At 40.3% G+C, this 15,860-nt stretch overlaps 1 protein-coding gene across 1 annotated transcript in view; it reads right to left on the minus strand.

The window, feature by feature from the left end:
- Positions 1–12,153: 12,153 nt before the first annotated feature.
- LOC134630644 (netrin receptor UNC5D-like) overlaps positions 12,154–15,860 on the minus strand; it is a 168,834-nt gene continuing 165,127 nt past the window's right edge. The window contains exon 18 of the mRNA XM_063478114.1: positions 12,154–15,412. Within this exon, the coding sequence (XP_063334184.1) occupies positions 15,214–15,412 (199 nt within the window). The 3' untranslated portion in view covers positions 12,154–15,213. The remainder of the gene's footprint in view (positions 15,413–15,860) is intronic.

The raw sequence follows: 15,860 nt of genomic DNA on the forward strand, positions 1-15,860 counted from the left end.
ATAGATCCTGAGTTCCTACATGCTCCCAGAGAGCTGTTAAAAGAAAGTTTGATGGAAATAAAATGTGAACTATCAACATGTGTGACTTTGAAGTTTTCAACTGGCATCCAAATCCATATGAGGATATGGAGTAATATATGATGGAAACAGGGATTTAATACAATGAGGAGAAAAGAAACCCAAACAGTTCTGCAGTTTATGGAGAAAGTCAGCTACTTTTTAATGACAACATAACATTTTTCCACCATTTAGACTACATCACAACAATAAACATCCTCTCAAATGTGGTTCCTGCTGACAACATCTTATCTGGAATGGGGCTGTGGTCTAAAGCCTCATGTCTAGGGAGCGGGGGGGGGGGGGGGCAGAAGATATCGAGGCGTACCTACATTAGACCTTGCCGGGTTAATTTGCAACACATACAAATAAAGAAACAGAGCCGAACAACTAGTATAAATAAATCACATGCTCTCCACTCACTCAGACAGGCGTGTGACGAAAGAAAGATTGGGCAAGTTCTAGACACATTTAGAGTAAATGCTGTGTGCCATGTGTCTCACTTCTCATTCACCAGTGGACAGACCGATTGCTGTGTTTTGAAACATTACAGTGACTAATTAAATGTCTCGTGACCAACGGCGCACTCGTGAATTTTACAGGAAAGTGGGGAGCAGAGAGGAGATTTTTGGTTTAAAAACAAAAACAAAAAACGCTTGGGTAAATTAACTGCTGATTAAAAACTGAGTGATCTGGTCACAGATGAGTTCTCACGCCTGGCAGAACATCTGAGAAAAAATACCGAATTCACAGTCCTCTCCCAGCTGTGTTGTTTATTCACAGGAAGCTGCTGAAAAGTGGTGAGACTTAAAGCTCCAAATGGAAGCATATTTCACTGTGTATAGACAGAAACATTAAATAAACACGAACTATCAAATAAACCATGTAGTTTTCTCTAGAAGTTGATCAGACTTGAAACTCAATCACCGTAACAGGAACAAACAGCATAACACTCATCCAGTTGTCCAACAGATGCAACTTATCTGCTCCCCCAAAGTTCAACATGTGTTTCAATTAAAACTGTCTAGGAAATCTCTATCTGTATCTTCCACTTGGAGCACATCCTGTGCTCCTCCTTCTGAGGTCACAGGCTACGTGCTGAAAAACAGGAAGTGTGTGATTGAGTTGTTTGCAAGCTTATCCTGAGCGAGTCTGTATTAATGGCTACTGGGTTGATTAGTTCACATAGCAAACTTGTGGAAAAACAACAATCCTTACAGCTTTTCCAATTTGTCATCTTGAATTTAAGGGAGAATCTTTGACCTCCTCAGAAAGGGATATTTGCTGGATAAAAAGATGTGCAGCTGAGGGATCATTTGCATAGCCTGTGTGGGAGTAGTGTGATATAGCACTTCTGTTTTTACAGTACGGCATAAAAGTCTTGAGCTACCCTTCATTTCTTTATATTTTGCTATAGGAAAATTGGAAATGGGTGGAGCAGATAAAACATTTGCAAACACAAATAAACATACGGGATATAAAGCAAAAACACCATTTGTACGAGTCTAATGAGGTTAAAAGTCAGTATTTGGTATGACCACCCTTATTTTTCAACACAGCCTTTAATTGGTCTTCAGAAATAGGTGTGCTGGAGCCAATCAGATGCTTTCCAGATGATATTACATGGTAGATTAAAATTTGACTGTATTTTCAGCGTTCATAATTGCATCGATTTCGACAAAATCCTGAAATGCAGTCCAAACCATGACAGAGCCTCCACCGTGTAACAGATGGCTGCAGACACCCACTGTTGTTGCTCTCTCCTGATCTCCTCTGTACATATTGATATTGATTTCAACCAAAAATTTCAACATTTTTCTTCCTGTTTCCCTTACTTAAAAATACCTTCTTGGCTGCCATCCTTTCCATTGAGACCCTTTCTGATAAGGCTTTGGTAGATGGATCAGGTGCATATCATGCCAAGGCAAGTTTTTGGCTAATAGCGTTAGAATCACATAAATACTATTTTATTTTATGTCTAATAAACTGTTTATTCTTTGGTATTTTTTTTTTTTGATTCAGCCAATCAAATGAAAACAACTGATGTGCTTTTGTAACAAAGTGCCTAAAAATACAATTACAGTTGTTTCTTTGCTAAGTTGTCTGTTGTGTGTACATACAACACTGATTCATCCCTTGAGTTATGTGTCTTTTTAAATGCTTGAATGACTCATAGGTCAGTGTTAAGTGGCTTAACAAAAAAAAAAAAAAAAACAACTCTGAAAATGGTCATGTACAAAGACTCGGTGAGTCAGTGTCCAAAATAAAACTTTGTAAGACCTTCAAAGCTAGGGACCGCTTTAAAAATGAGGAGATTAAAGAAAATCTAACTTTTTGGAAGCAAAGTATAAAGAAGTGAGGGATGCCCTGTGCACTGTATTGTATATCTGTAGGTGTATGCAACAGATGAGGTTTGGTTTTTTTTCTTTTTAAGAGAAGTGACCTACGGGTGAAAAAAACGAAAAAAATAAATAAAGGGAAGGGAAACCTTCCTGAGCGTCAGTGACTTATCTTGTGACGCCGGCTGTGCATTGTTTCACTTGTTGTTTATGAGGGATGAGCAAAAAAAAAAAAAGTGACAAGGAGCTGAAATAGAGGATGTAAGCCTTGTGAAGATGACTGAGATCAGATTATTTGAAAAGCAACAGAAGAGCTGTTATGTCACTGCAGCATGACTGTTGCCGTGTCCTGTAATTGTTTCTGATTTGATTTTGTTATAAACTTAAAAGAAAAAAAATGCATAGCAGCGACTTCTGGATACAGAATTGTCTAGAAATTCGATCCACATTCTTCGGAGAGCAGAGACATGTGGCCTTGCATCACTTCTTATTTGTTATACTGCATATTAGAACATCAAACTTGGTTTAATCATTTAATGATGGACTTTAACCCCTGACGCCTGCTATATAGATTGAATTAAGACAAATAAAGCGTTAATATTTGTAAGAGAGGCTAGCATTATTAAGGACTGCACTCTAAACATACAGTGGTTTTCTTTAAGAGCTTTCAGCATGAACAGCAACAGCCAGAGGGTGGTTACTGTGTTCAATCAAAGTTGAAAGTTTGTACTGTGAATGTTGTGTTTATGTTCCCATCATCTGTGTGGAGGATTGGAAAATGAACTTCATCTATTACAGTCCGCCTTCTCATTACAGACACAGCAGTGGAGAAGAAATGCATTCACACGAATGGTGTTATGTATTCAAAACACTTTAAGAAACGAACCTACTGTATAGCAGCTATAATCTATGTTTCATATAAGAAAACATACCAGGATTGCTTTTTATATAAAAGGGTTGTTGTGGGGAAAGAACAGTCAACCAAAAGTGTGTTGAAGCAGCATATGGTGCTGTCTAATTGCATTTTAGGGACACATTATGCACGTTTTTTAAACAGCGTGGCTTCGTAGTACCAATCTGACTGCAGTTCTGGATCGTAGCTCATTGAAAATTGGGAAAGAAAAAAACAGGACATCTAGTTTGGACATCCTCGTGAATTCAGACACTCAACAAATGAACCTGACTTACTGTTAGTCAATGATTTTGCGATAAGACGGCTAAACTATTTGCCACTTCAGCCTTGCTCGAGTCACACCGGATGAGTTAGGAGTAATCGAGCTAGATCGGGGTGTAAATTAGGGTAAATCAAAGCCAATGCCTACCTCTTTGCCAAGTTTAATGGCAATCGACCTGGTAGTTTTCACCTAATCCTAGTCACAGACTGGAAAACAGGTAAAGAAAAACTACTGATTGTATGATTAAGGCAGAAGCTCGGCTGGTGATAAAACTGAGAAATGTAGAAATAAACAGTTTATGTATCAAGAAATCAGCTGTTTTATTAGTGCTGTTCCCAAGTCATCCAAAAAAATCAGTTGTTGCAAATTTAATTTAGATGAAAGCAGTGTGCTTTAATAAGACTCAAGGTTTTTTTTTCCCCATCCATAAGTGCTGGGCAATGGATATTTAGGCATATTTCAATGTCGTGCACAAGCATTCTCATGCAAGGTTTTTTTTTTGTTGTTGTTCAAAAAGTAGGGGTAAGGAAAAAGTTTCACCTTAAGAAACTACAGACAAAATGTGTGTAGGCCTTGACTCCAACACTCACACTGACAATGTGAACTTTGCAGGGAATATAGCACATCGTAGACCCACAATATATGGACGAAAGTACTGGGCCACACTTTTAATTTTTGAATTTGGGTGTTTTCAGTCTCATTGCCACAGATGCATGCTGTCCAGTGCCTTAACCTAAGCATTTGTGAAATAATGGATCACTCTGAAGTGCTCAGTGAATTTGAGTGTGGCACTGTAACAGGAAGCCATCATTGCAACAAGTCTATTCATGAACTCCCCCGCCCCCCCCCCCCGATATTCCACGATCAGGTGTAAAGTGGTATTATAAGCACTGAGGTGCACAGTCCGTAAATGTCTCCGGCAGTCTGTTGACTCAGTAACTGAAGAGCTCCAAACCTTCTTTGGCATTAACATCACCAAAGAAACTCTGCTGGGAACTTCATGGCATTGGTTTCCATGTATGACCACTTCCTGCATGTAATGTATGTCCCATGAAGTAGATTTACATAAAAAGGACAATTTATCTTATTGCTAGTAATATATGATACAAGATTAGACTGCAATAGTGAGGATAAGTAAGGACACGGGTCTTGTGAAAATTGCCTTTGTGAATCAATGTCCTCTTAGTAGTGCCGGAAAAAAGAAAAAATCAACTCATGCCAAATTCCTAAAGTCATTTGACAAAAACAGAAGACACGTCGTGTGGGAGATCCTGGCAAGATACACTGGAAATACAGTGTCAAGTGCCTTTGTGTCAAACCAATTAACACTTTGCTTGAGTTAGAGAAAAAAAGGGTTAATAGTGGTGCCGATAAGGGAGAGGGAGGGGGCGAAATAAAGGAGCTGTCACAGAGCAAAAAGGAGGTGTGAGAGAAAAGCGTCCTGACCGGTTTTGTCTGGTTAAAGACGAGCCGTATATGAAGGCGGCGGATTATGACTGAGTGAGGAATGCTCGTCTTTGTTGAAACCTTTGCCCATGATGTCATCAGTACTTTCCCTGGCACCACCTGTGGCAGGATCCACAGGAGGGGGCCAGTTTAAAGCAAAAGCAATCACGCTGTTGTAATGCGCCCTAAGTAGTCACCTGACTCTGCTTTTGTTTTTACATTTTTATAATCGCATTTCGACAGAAGGCAGACTTCACTGTGTGCAAGGCCACGAAGATTAGCTGAGTGGTGAACCGTGTAAACCCTCCGACAAATGTGGGTGTTTGCCTGAGCCGCATTATAGGAATGTGTGTGGGTGTCAGGGTCTGTGTGTCTGTTGTATATACTTTGCGATTTGAGAGAAAAACGAAAAAAAAAAAAAACATGGCAGAGAGTGTGAAGTTGATTAAAAATAGAGGCATGGAGAAGAGCACGCAAAAATGAGACAGAGCGCCGAGAGAACTCCAGCAGAAAGAAAAGGAGAGCAAGCTGGAAAAAGTGAGAGGGAATTAAAGTGGGACTCGTGGCAGAGCCCACAGTGCTGATGTTAGCTGTCTGATCCACTCAGAGACAGTTGGCAGCAGCCTGTCTACCAGCCGCAAATGTACAGTAATTCAAAGCATGCGACGTGACGCCGTTCCCTGCTAGCTGGAGCTGCAGTCACCCACCCACACACACACACACACACACACACACACACACACTGAAGCAGTACACCCTGTAAAAGTAACAAATGCACCGAGTGCTCCATTCCACGTGATGCAATTATTCACAGTTCCATAGCAAATTTTGGCTGAAGCTAATCTCATAACTAAAAGGCATGGCGCCTTTTGCAAAAAAAAGAGAAGAAAAACCCAGATCTTCCAAACAACTCCGAGGAATTCAGCTCACTGGTGTCAGTTGTGCTTGGCTTCCTTGCAACCAAAGTTTAGGACAAAGACAGTTCAATAAACTTAATATGTGATAATCACTGTGCACTACATTTAGGGTCAAGCAATGTCCAAATCAGTCTTTGGCAACAAAGACTGATTGAGGCTGTTTGAGATGAGAGAAACATTTTGTACCAAGTTGGAGCTCAAAGTTCAAAAAGCTTTTCTTTAAAGTATAGATGGAGTTGGCATATTAGCAGCAAATAAACACATGTGAGATTAAGAGCCTGCGGAGGGTGAAAAGAGTTGGTAAAAGGAAAATAAGATTCCAAGTTTTGTAGGTTAGTTCTCATGAGCTTCACATGACTTGCATTTAGCCCCCCCTCCGCTCCTCTCTTCATTCCCTTCTTTCTCCTTCTGTGCTGAACGCTCACCCCCCTCCTCCCATCCCCTTTCCTCTGTCACTCCCCCCCCCCCCCTTCCCTAGCCCCTTCTCAGCGCAGCACATAGACTTCCTGTGTGTCCTGGCCTGAATGGTATGTGCATGGAGTGGGTGTCTGGGAGGCCTTTCATCCAGCATGGAAAGAAAAGAGAAGTGGAGAGAGGGGCTGAAAAAAAAAAAAGAAAGTGCGAGAAGAGAGTCATCTTTAATGACTTTGAGTCAGAGCAGTTGTCCAGAGACAGAGTGGGTGGGGCATGGTATAGAAGGGGTGAGAGGGCTATGGCTGTGCCAGGGATTTGTGTGTGTGTGTGTGTGTGTGTGTGTGTAGTGTCTGGAGGGGAAGAGAGGCCTGCTGGGAAGGCCTGCAGCCTGCCTGTTCGCCTTCCTGGGACAGATGACATCCGGCTGGGAGATCGCTTGCATGGCTGAGTGACGATACTCAACTAGAATAGATAAAAATTAACTTAGAATTCGAGCTCTGCTGTGGGAAAGTATAAAGTAATGCAGATCATGCAGGATTTGCAAGGACAAAGTGACAGTTGTGCTTTACAGAGCTAAACTAGAAAAGAAGTCTTGCAGTTACTGCAGCCTCTTGGGTGAGTGTTCCACTGCTGGTGTTGGCAGACAGGGTGTAGCTGCCTGCTGACTGCCAGGCCTGAGCAGACCCTACCTACACTGTGAAGGGGCACATACAAGTGAGGCTGCCTCATGTTATGGAAACAAGCTACAGTTGTCTCTGTGTGCACATGCGCACACGGAGAATGTTGAGGCATGTCTAGACAAGATAACCTTTAATAGGAAGACAGCATACAGTGCCATCTGCTGATTGGACTGAGGTTTGATTGTTGCCATTGTTGGCATTGATTTAATTCATATAGATGGATCGTTTTTGTTTTTTTTTTTTAATTTAACAGTGATATGTTATATTATAAAGAACCTAAAATATCAGAGAATGTCAAATATCTGATAATCCAGCTGTTGGCAATAATGGGGAGGAAGAACTTCTTTTTAATAAGAACAGACTTTCTGAAAGGAGGAGAGTTCATTCATCAATGGCAGTAGACAAATTTTAGTTCTAGTCCAGCGTTCCTTTATTTATTTATGTTATTGTTTATTACAATTATGTAGATGCAGAACTAAAAGTAATGCATCACACTCAGCTCAGCTCTCAGCTTTCCTGTGTTCCTTACCTGGTGCTTGGCGGTGCTGGAGGCGTCAGAGCTTCCTGCAGCACAGTGAGCTGTGCATTGCTGCAAATTAATTTGCCACTAACTACTTTTTTATGAAGTGAAAATTAGTGGGCTTATAACAGGGTATTCAATCTTCAAACAGGCATTATTTTAACCAAGTAGTTATTAGAACAAACCTGCGTTTTAGAGTAAGGGGAAAATCATTATTAGCACCAAGATGCTTTTCATAAAACACAGTAAATCCTTTACATAACTAGGCTTCTATATTAAACAGCAATTTTTAATGTTAATGTTCACATAGAGCAGAGGTATATAGGTTTTAAATGAATTCGGACTTTAATTTCAGTGTTATGGGAGCATGAGTTCTCATTCCTTTACCGCTTTCAGTATTAGAGCTATAAACTAGCATCAGTAGTCTCAACTCAGTGTACTCAAGTGTTACTCATGGTTGTCTGCTGAAGCTCTCAATTTCAACACTTTATATTTATGTAACTGTTACAGTGCAGTACTGAGTGAAAATGATTTACTGGAATTACCCCTGAATTTTCATCTTGTGCTATTATCCGGTCAAGGTTTATGATTAGCAAATGCTACCAAGCTACGAAGCTAAGCAAAGTTAGCGGCTATTTGTTAAGTAGTACTGCAGCAAAGTTTTTTCTTGGTGCTGTTGTTGTTGTGTATGTGAGGATCCAGACGTTAGGCTGTAGCATGCAGCACTGCTGTGTCTATCAATAAGCTTGTTTACAAATGCCTCATACTTTTTTTCTATGTTGACTATAAAATCCTTCAAAACAAGTTTGTTAATTGTGAAAGAAAGAGAATTTCTCCTTCTCTGTAAGCTCTTCCTGTCATCGTCCTCAGGTTTTTTGTTGTTTTGGCGGTTTTGAATTCTTTGTGAATTGCTTTATTGTTATGCCTGACGTTTTGATTTTGTTGGATTTCTTGGTTCCTTTTTGGATTTCTTGTCAGGTGATAGCAAGCTTTATTTCCAGTGACATCTTTGAAGCTTTCATTTCTGTTTTTAACTTGTGATTATTCTAGTGATGAGTTTCAGGTTTGCTTATTCGAGTACAGTGAACTCAGAAACCAGTCTGACATGACTGGAGTTCTGTGACATGACAAATAATTGTACTGCAAGCAGCCATCAGGAGATGGTTATACTGGTCATAAAGGGACGGGCTTGGCCGACAGAAATACTCGGCTAGGCTGTGATACATAGTTGGTGCTAAAGAGCCAAAGACTGCTGTTACAAGACAGACTGGATCCATGCTTTCATATTATAGATGCCAAATTCTGACCAGGCAAGGTCTCCAATCATCTGTTGTCCAATGTTGGTGAGCATGTGTGAACTGTAGCCTCAGCTTCCTGGTGGTGCCCGGTGTGGTTTTCTGCTTCTGTAGCCAATCTGCTTCAAGATTTGATGTGCTATGTATTTAGAGATGCTCTTCTGCATAAATCGGTTGTAAAAAGTGGTGATTTGAGTTTCTATTCAACCCAAATCACAAATCTGCCTGGTCATTCTCTGGCATCACCAGGGGATCTTTTACCCAGTGAACTGCCGCTCGCTGCATATTTCCTCTTTTTCAGAGCATTCTGTAAACTGTAGAGAGGTTTATGTGGAAGTAGATCAGCGTCTTCTGAAATACTCAGAGGAGTAGTAGCAGAAGTAGAGTTACTGCTACGTGATTGGCTGATTAGGTACATGTGTTAACAATTGCTTGAACAGGTGTACCTAATAAATTGGCGAGTAAGTGTCTGTTATAGAAAGACCAGCTGGCCAGATTTAGGGCAGTTTAGCTAATCTGAAAGGAAACTGATTGTATCCTAGAGCAACAACAAATAATACCGTTTCACTGCATATTTATTTCAACACAATACAGTATATACAGTTCGAAAATTTTTGCAAAACTTTGAAAAAAAAAGGGGAAAAAGGACAAAGAATTGGCCCATAGGAACATCACCAGTGACTGTTCGCAACATTAACATTCATATAGCACTTAACTCAAATGTTTAGCACAGAAAATGCATTGAAATGTTTCCAACTAAACATACAGAAAATGCAATAAATTATATACAGAACCTTCTGAATAGATACTGAACATACCCAGCTGTTCGATACAATAAATAGATTTGTAGGATACTCAAATTTTTTAAAGGCAGCAGCAGAAGTAAAAGAACAACCGAAAGAAAAAACAGTAAAATGAGAAAGTTTTGATTGAAACTGTCACCACGTTTCATGAACTCAGATCATTTTACTTAAGTTAGCATCTAGTTATCTGTTGTTTTTCTCCCAAAATGTCGATCTTAAGATAGTAGGCAGTAAAAAAAAAAAACCCAAACACTTTACATCACACTCTGAACAAGCTGAGATAGTAGCACTACTGTAGGCTGGATTCTCCAAGGACACGTTATACAGCTTTTTAAAGTATACACACAACTCTCTTTCACACTGTCGCACATGTACACTCTGAGTCATTGAGTTTATGGAAAGGACACTGATGGACACCACGTGCATCCTCAATCTCTAGCTAGCTCATTGCCACTGCACGTCTTAGCATCAGAGCTAGCAGGTTTGAATGCTTCAGTATTCTCTGGAAACACCTCTGCAGTGTATATAAGATGGATGTGCATGGCATCAAACAATACAGCTTGCATATAACAAATTGCAACTAACAAATTAGTTTCTTTGATATGATGTATAATAATAATAATAATAATAAAACATTCTGGACAGATTTTTCCTATGACACCAAACCCACACAAAGAGGCACAATTAGTTAGAAAACTCATTTTTGTGATGCACAACACGGGTAACTGTAAAGCTTCTCAGTTTCCTTGTGACTCCTGTATGCGTGTGTATACATGTGCATATGTAGGGCGAGAGGGAAGCTGGCTTGAAGTAGTAAAAGAAGATGGAAAAATTTGGCATTTGAACATTTTCACTAAAGAAAAATCTCCAAAGTTCAAGGTATGTGACATACTGAGTGGACAATCTGGGAAAAGGGGAACATTTGGCAAAGCAACACCTTCTTGTCCAAATCTTGAGCCAAAAAAAGTCTGACAAGTTTCCTCCTTCTGCCAAAAAAAAAGAAAAAGAAATTCTGTAAATTTCCAGAAACAAAATTTTTAATTCAAGCAGTGTCCACAAAATCTTTGCGAGGTCGCATAAATCAGAGAGTTGTCACTGTTTGTTAGAGAGCTGCATAGCATCGTGTGGTTCCTTCCCTGACTAGAAAGCTCACTGAAAACTAGGGAGAGCACAGTAATGCTGATTCCACATGGAGACAAAATGACTTAATAAAGTATCTTCCACTCTGATGTAGAAAAATGGATACTGCCCATTGGCAGGTGCTTGGTGGTTTTCTGTGCTGCCAGTAAATACTGGCTATATCCCGTCTTTGTGGGTCAACCTTTCAATCAAGACTCACAGTCCTTTTCTTTGAATACAATTTGGTTGTTCAGTAGACCATCAGCTTTCACCCATCCACTGCAGCATTCTGAAGATGCTCAGCTTGGAGAAATGGCCTTTTTCAGGCTGTTTGTATTACTGCTAGACTTTCTGATATTTCCATAATAATAATGTGTAGGGTGGAGTAGCAGTACCAGAGCGACTGACTGTTTTCTTTATAAAAAGGCTCATCTCTGGCTGTATTTCTCATCAATTCAAGCACACATATTTTTGCATGCCCTCCTTTCCTTTATGCATTCTTCTCAATGGGATGTTTTTCTCCCAGTACTTGCCCTATAGAAGGCTGTAGATGGCTGGAGTGGTGTGTATTTCTTGAGATCTAAAAAGACCCGAGCTCAGATACATCTGTAAATATGGTAAAAAAAAAAAAAAAAAATCACAAAAATTGAAAGCTAATAGAAATGATTTGCCACACAGCGGCTTGCAGAGGATGCAGGGCAGATCCGGCCTTTCATCAGAAGTCATTTTCAAGGAGTCAGCTCAGGGAATGATGATGTATCAGTGGGGTATGTGATAGATTTTTTTTTTTTCCTCTTTGGTGAGCAACTGCAGAAAAATGTTTAGCAACGCAGGCCAACGGTGCAGCTCTGCTGGAGATCCCCTGCACCAAACTCTGAATAGGTAAGATTGTTCTTCCAGATGATTCCTGCACTCCCATATGTGAGCATGCTAAAAGTTGGCCCCGTTCGTGTGGCAATGGAAAGTATCTCCTGATGGCAAACAGAAGAAGCAAGTATGGGAATAATGCAGCTGCTGTAGAAAAACAGCACTGCACGGAGCAATTTCATTTCCTGTTCATACATCAGTTTCTATTACTTTACTTGTTTACTAATGGGGCCTGATTCTAATTTTGAAACTCTTTATATTCCGTCTGAAGTTTGACAAAAATCTGCTCCATGTAGTTTTCTCACAATTGAGAAAACCTGTTTTGGAGTGAATGGAGTTCAGCTGTTGAGCCGTAGCTGATGAATCAAGAACTCCACTGCTGTTAGTCCTCATTCAGCAGATATGCAGGTAATAGATGTCAACAGCATTACAAAGACATGGAAAATAACATTACGATCTGCCTTTAGTCAGCACCGTGCTGACTAAAGGCAGATCGTAATGTTATTTTACTTTTCACACTTTTTATTAACTGGGAATGGGGGAATCTGAATGGGAAAACTGAACAGACAGGAACGGACACTTTACACTCTTCAGAAGATACATCCAAGTGTAAAATATAGATATATAAATATATATCTTTATTGTACTGTGAGCTGTGTTTTTAAATGCTAAGTTTAGATCCTGACTAAACTTAGGTGGTCTGACTCAGCATGCGACTACTAAGAGGGGGTCTGTCAATAAATTTCCTGCAGTCATGACTGCATTCCAAACTTTCGCCAGCAACTTTTTAGCTAATAGTGGAGAATCAGTCCAACTTATTCTGTGCTGTGCTTTGATGCAGACAGATAGAAAAATAAGGTTTGGACATGTTTGCTAACCGTGTACAGGTTTGCATTATTTTCAGTGAGCAGTCGTGGGTAACTGAAAACAGATTCCCAGCAGTTATTGAATGAACTGCATGTCTTTGTGCTATTTCCACGATGGCACGAATCAATAAGAAATACATTTTTTAGTATGAAGCCAGCATGAGCACTTCAATCTGCATCTTTCTCTGCCAGCTTGACCACAAAGTTGGGAGGCTAAATAGAAGAAGTGTTCCACATGTTGAGAAATTCACTAGTTTGCACACTAGTTTGTCTGTGGAAGGATACAGCCAGGGTGGATCAATAGCAGACCATGACAAGTGGACAGGGAACCAACGTTGCCCCCTCCCAGCAGGGGGTTTTCGGCTCAAGTCACTTCCCAAACACCCTATACATATTTGGAAGGATATATGCATAGTACACTCAGAGAAAAATGTAGTTAGAGTTATAAAAGTGCAAAAATATCAGGAGGGGCATTTTCTCTTGGTGCCGAAGTGGATCAGTAAAATCACCACACAGTAGGAAAGCTGACTGTGAGCGTACAGTATTCTCAACAAGTTTTCATGTTTTTGCAATATTCGACTAGGTTCATGCTAGCTAAAACTAGCTGCACAAGCTGAAATGATCTCAATTTAGTTTCAGGACCTGACCTGACCTCAATAGGCCTGTGGGTTCAGTGTCCTCCTTAGTCATCCTGGTTACCACAAATGCGCTTTTCATTACCAAATTGGATGAATTAGCTGAGCAGTTGAAGTATAATTGTAGAATTCAGCTGAGGGGACACAGCGACTTTACTAGGTAAGCCTGGACCCCCAGAACCTGTTCATAACCTGTTCATAACGTCAGCTAGCAATAAACTTAGCCTTTAGCTTAAAGATACAGGGTGAAGGGATATAATATAGTCCTGCATGTAATCTGATGTTTTTATAATCAAATTTTACAGGTAGGTACTTGAGATTTAGAGGTACCTTTGGGCACATGCTGTTACTCCTGTGCGAGCCCTGCTATTTCTCTCCATTTTCAGCTGTAATGCTAAGCTAAGCGACTACCGGCTGTAGTGTCAAATTTTCAACATTCTTGGCAAACTATGTGCAATGGCTGAATTTCTCAAAATGCCAAAGTATGCATCAAAGTAAGAAAGAAAGCAGTGCTCTTTCAACATGCCGCTTTTTAAAATGTTTAAACCATGTCAAACTTTGTGGAGTGCCGTGGAGCACAGGGTCTTACTGAGCAGACGAACTCTGCAGAAAGTCTTCATTAAGAATTTAAATCCATCAAGAGTTTTAGGCATTTAAAAATATTTGAGCCTTTCAAGGGGGGTTACTAATTTAGGCAAATTTGATGGGTTAGAACCAAGAGACTGTCAGATATTTCTCTTCAGATGGAGTTCAAACAGCTGCATGATGCAACACCAACATGGCAATGATCTGCTGTCCAAACTCAAATAGTGCATATGTATATATTTTACACCTTTCTGAAACTCTGTTTAATCTCTTATCTGAGTTTTTGAACATGGACTGATTTCTACCACTGTGCAGCATGTGGGCTGTCTGGCCTTTCAGAATTCAATTCATTAAGCACATGAAAAGAGAGTGCCAACGCAGAGTTCAACACAAAGTCACTTTATTAAGTTGAGGGGGCAGCTGGAGCAACTGAATGTGGGAGCTTCCTGATCAGGATATCTTTTTTTATCTTCTTTTTTTTTTCAGGTGGATGCTGCCTCTGCTTGGGAAGATCAGACAGGAGTAGAGGGAGTAAGAGATGGCTAAGTGTCTCTGAATAACCATTTCCTGGTATTTGATCATCTCCATGCTCCAGAAATCTTTTTTTTTTGTTTTACACACTTCTGTCCCCACTGTCTGCCTGCTATGAGGTCACTCACAGTAAAACGTCCTCCAAATTAAGAAGAGAGACAGGGATGGACCTCTGGCTGCATTGCTATATGAGGCACAGATCAGTGGTGGGTGAGTTACCCTCCTCTGCTGTCGGTGCTTTGACAGTGGGCTCTGTCTGTAGAGCCGAAAAAGTGTGTAAAATGACTCTCAAAGGCATTTAAAAAGTAATTTCTCATAAATCTCCATCTCCTTAGCATGTGGACTCCAGGTCCTTTTATATACTGATCACTGTGGAACAAGATGTTCTGACAAAATAAAGAGCCAATATTCATTTTTTCTTTGTGTTTTTAAAAAGCTTCAGCAGAAATATGTGCAGAAAAGAAAAAAAAAGCATGAGGTGTCAGTGACATAAAGAAAATATGGGATTACACTAAACATTTTGACAGCCCAGATGACTGTTTGAGGGCAAGTACCGGCACATCCAATCCTGGGAGGTCACGGCACCAACCTGATTGGCAGCTTGCTTAAAACACACTTTGTCTTCTTTTCACAGGCTTGGGTATCAAATTGGTCTTCAGAAGTACCAGAAGTTGACATTTCTCAATGAAAGATGAATGTGTGTGTGTTTGTGTGTCAATTTGAGATGCCTTTCCAAAGTTTGTTGGTGCCTCCTAATAACACATCTCTTGGTCATTTCCTGATTTCCTTCTGCCTCTATGGTTCATTTGGTTTAACAGAGGTGTTCCTTTAGTAACAGTCAATAATTAAGTTGCCCTGCTGGCCTCTGTGCATCTCCTCCACCTCACTGTAGGTTAGTTACTACACCTGAACATAAATGTTCATGCAGTAAAGGTTCATCATTTTCATCTGATGTGCAGCCACTCTACGCCAGTTTTGTGAATTCAGAGTCCCGTTCCTCTTTGCTGCAGCTGAGAGAGACCGCCTTAGGGGAATGAACCTTGCTGATTTCTTCCAGGGCACTGGCCAAAGAATCCAGGTCCCCAGAATCCTGGTGCTGGGCTTCCCATAGAGTCAGAATCACTGATGACGGGCTCTCCTGACATGCAAAGTAGCACAAGTTCCTGCAGAAGAGGAAAAAGCCAACATTATAATATTGGCGATGGGTAACAACCAAGTGAAGTAGTAATGAGGCGATCACTTTGCAGTTATTATGCCAAAGATACCAATGCAAATCACTGAGGTAATTTTGCTTGTTCTAAGTACATATTTTTTAAAAAAGGCATGATGAACAAAAGATGAGACTAAAAAGAGGAGTCAAAGCTGCAGGAGCTGGGATATCCTGAGCTTTGTGCCTGAAATTGGTACAGGGATTTGGGAATATTCAGTCTAATCTTTTATTAGACCCTCCTTGCCTTCGAAATGGCAAATTCCTTTAAGCTTGTGTTATTTACAATTGAACATATCAAACATATCAAGTGTTCAAACTGAGGCATTTTACCATCCATTGATCCATCCATCCATCCAATTCAGGGGCTGGCACATCTGAAAAGGCACCATCAGTGCTAAAAG

This window comes from Pelmatolapia mariae, linkage group LG7 (genome assembly GCF_036321145.2).
Source record: "Pelmatolapia mariae isolate MD_Pm_ZW linkage group LG7, Pm_UMD_F_2, whole genome shotgun sequence".
NCBI lineage: Eukaryota > Metazoa > Chordata > Actinopteri > Cichliformes > Cichlidae > Pelmatolapia > Pelmatolapia mariae.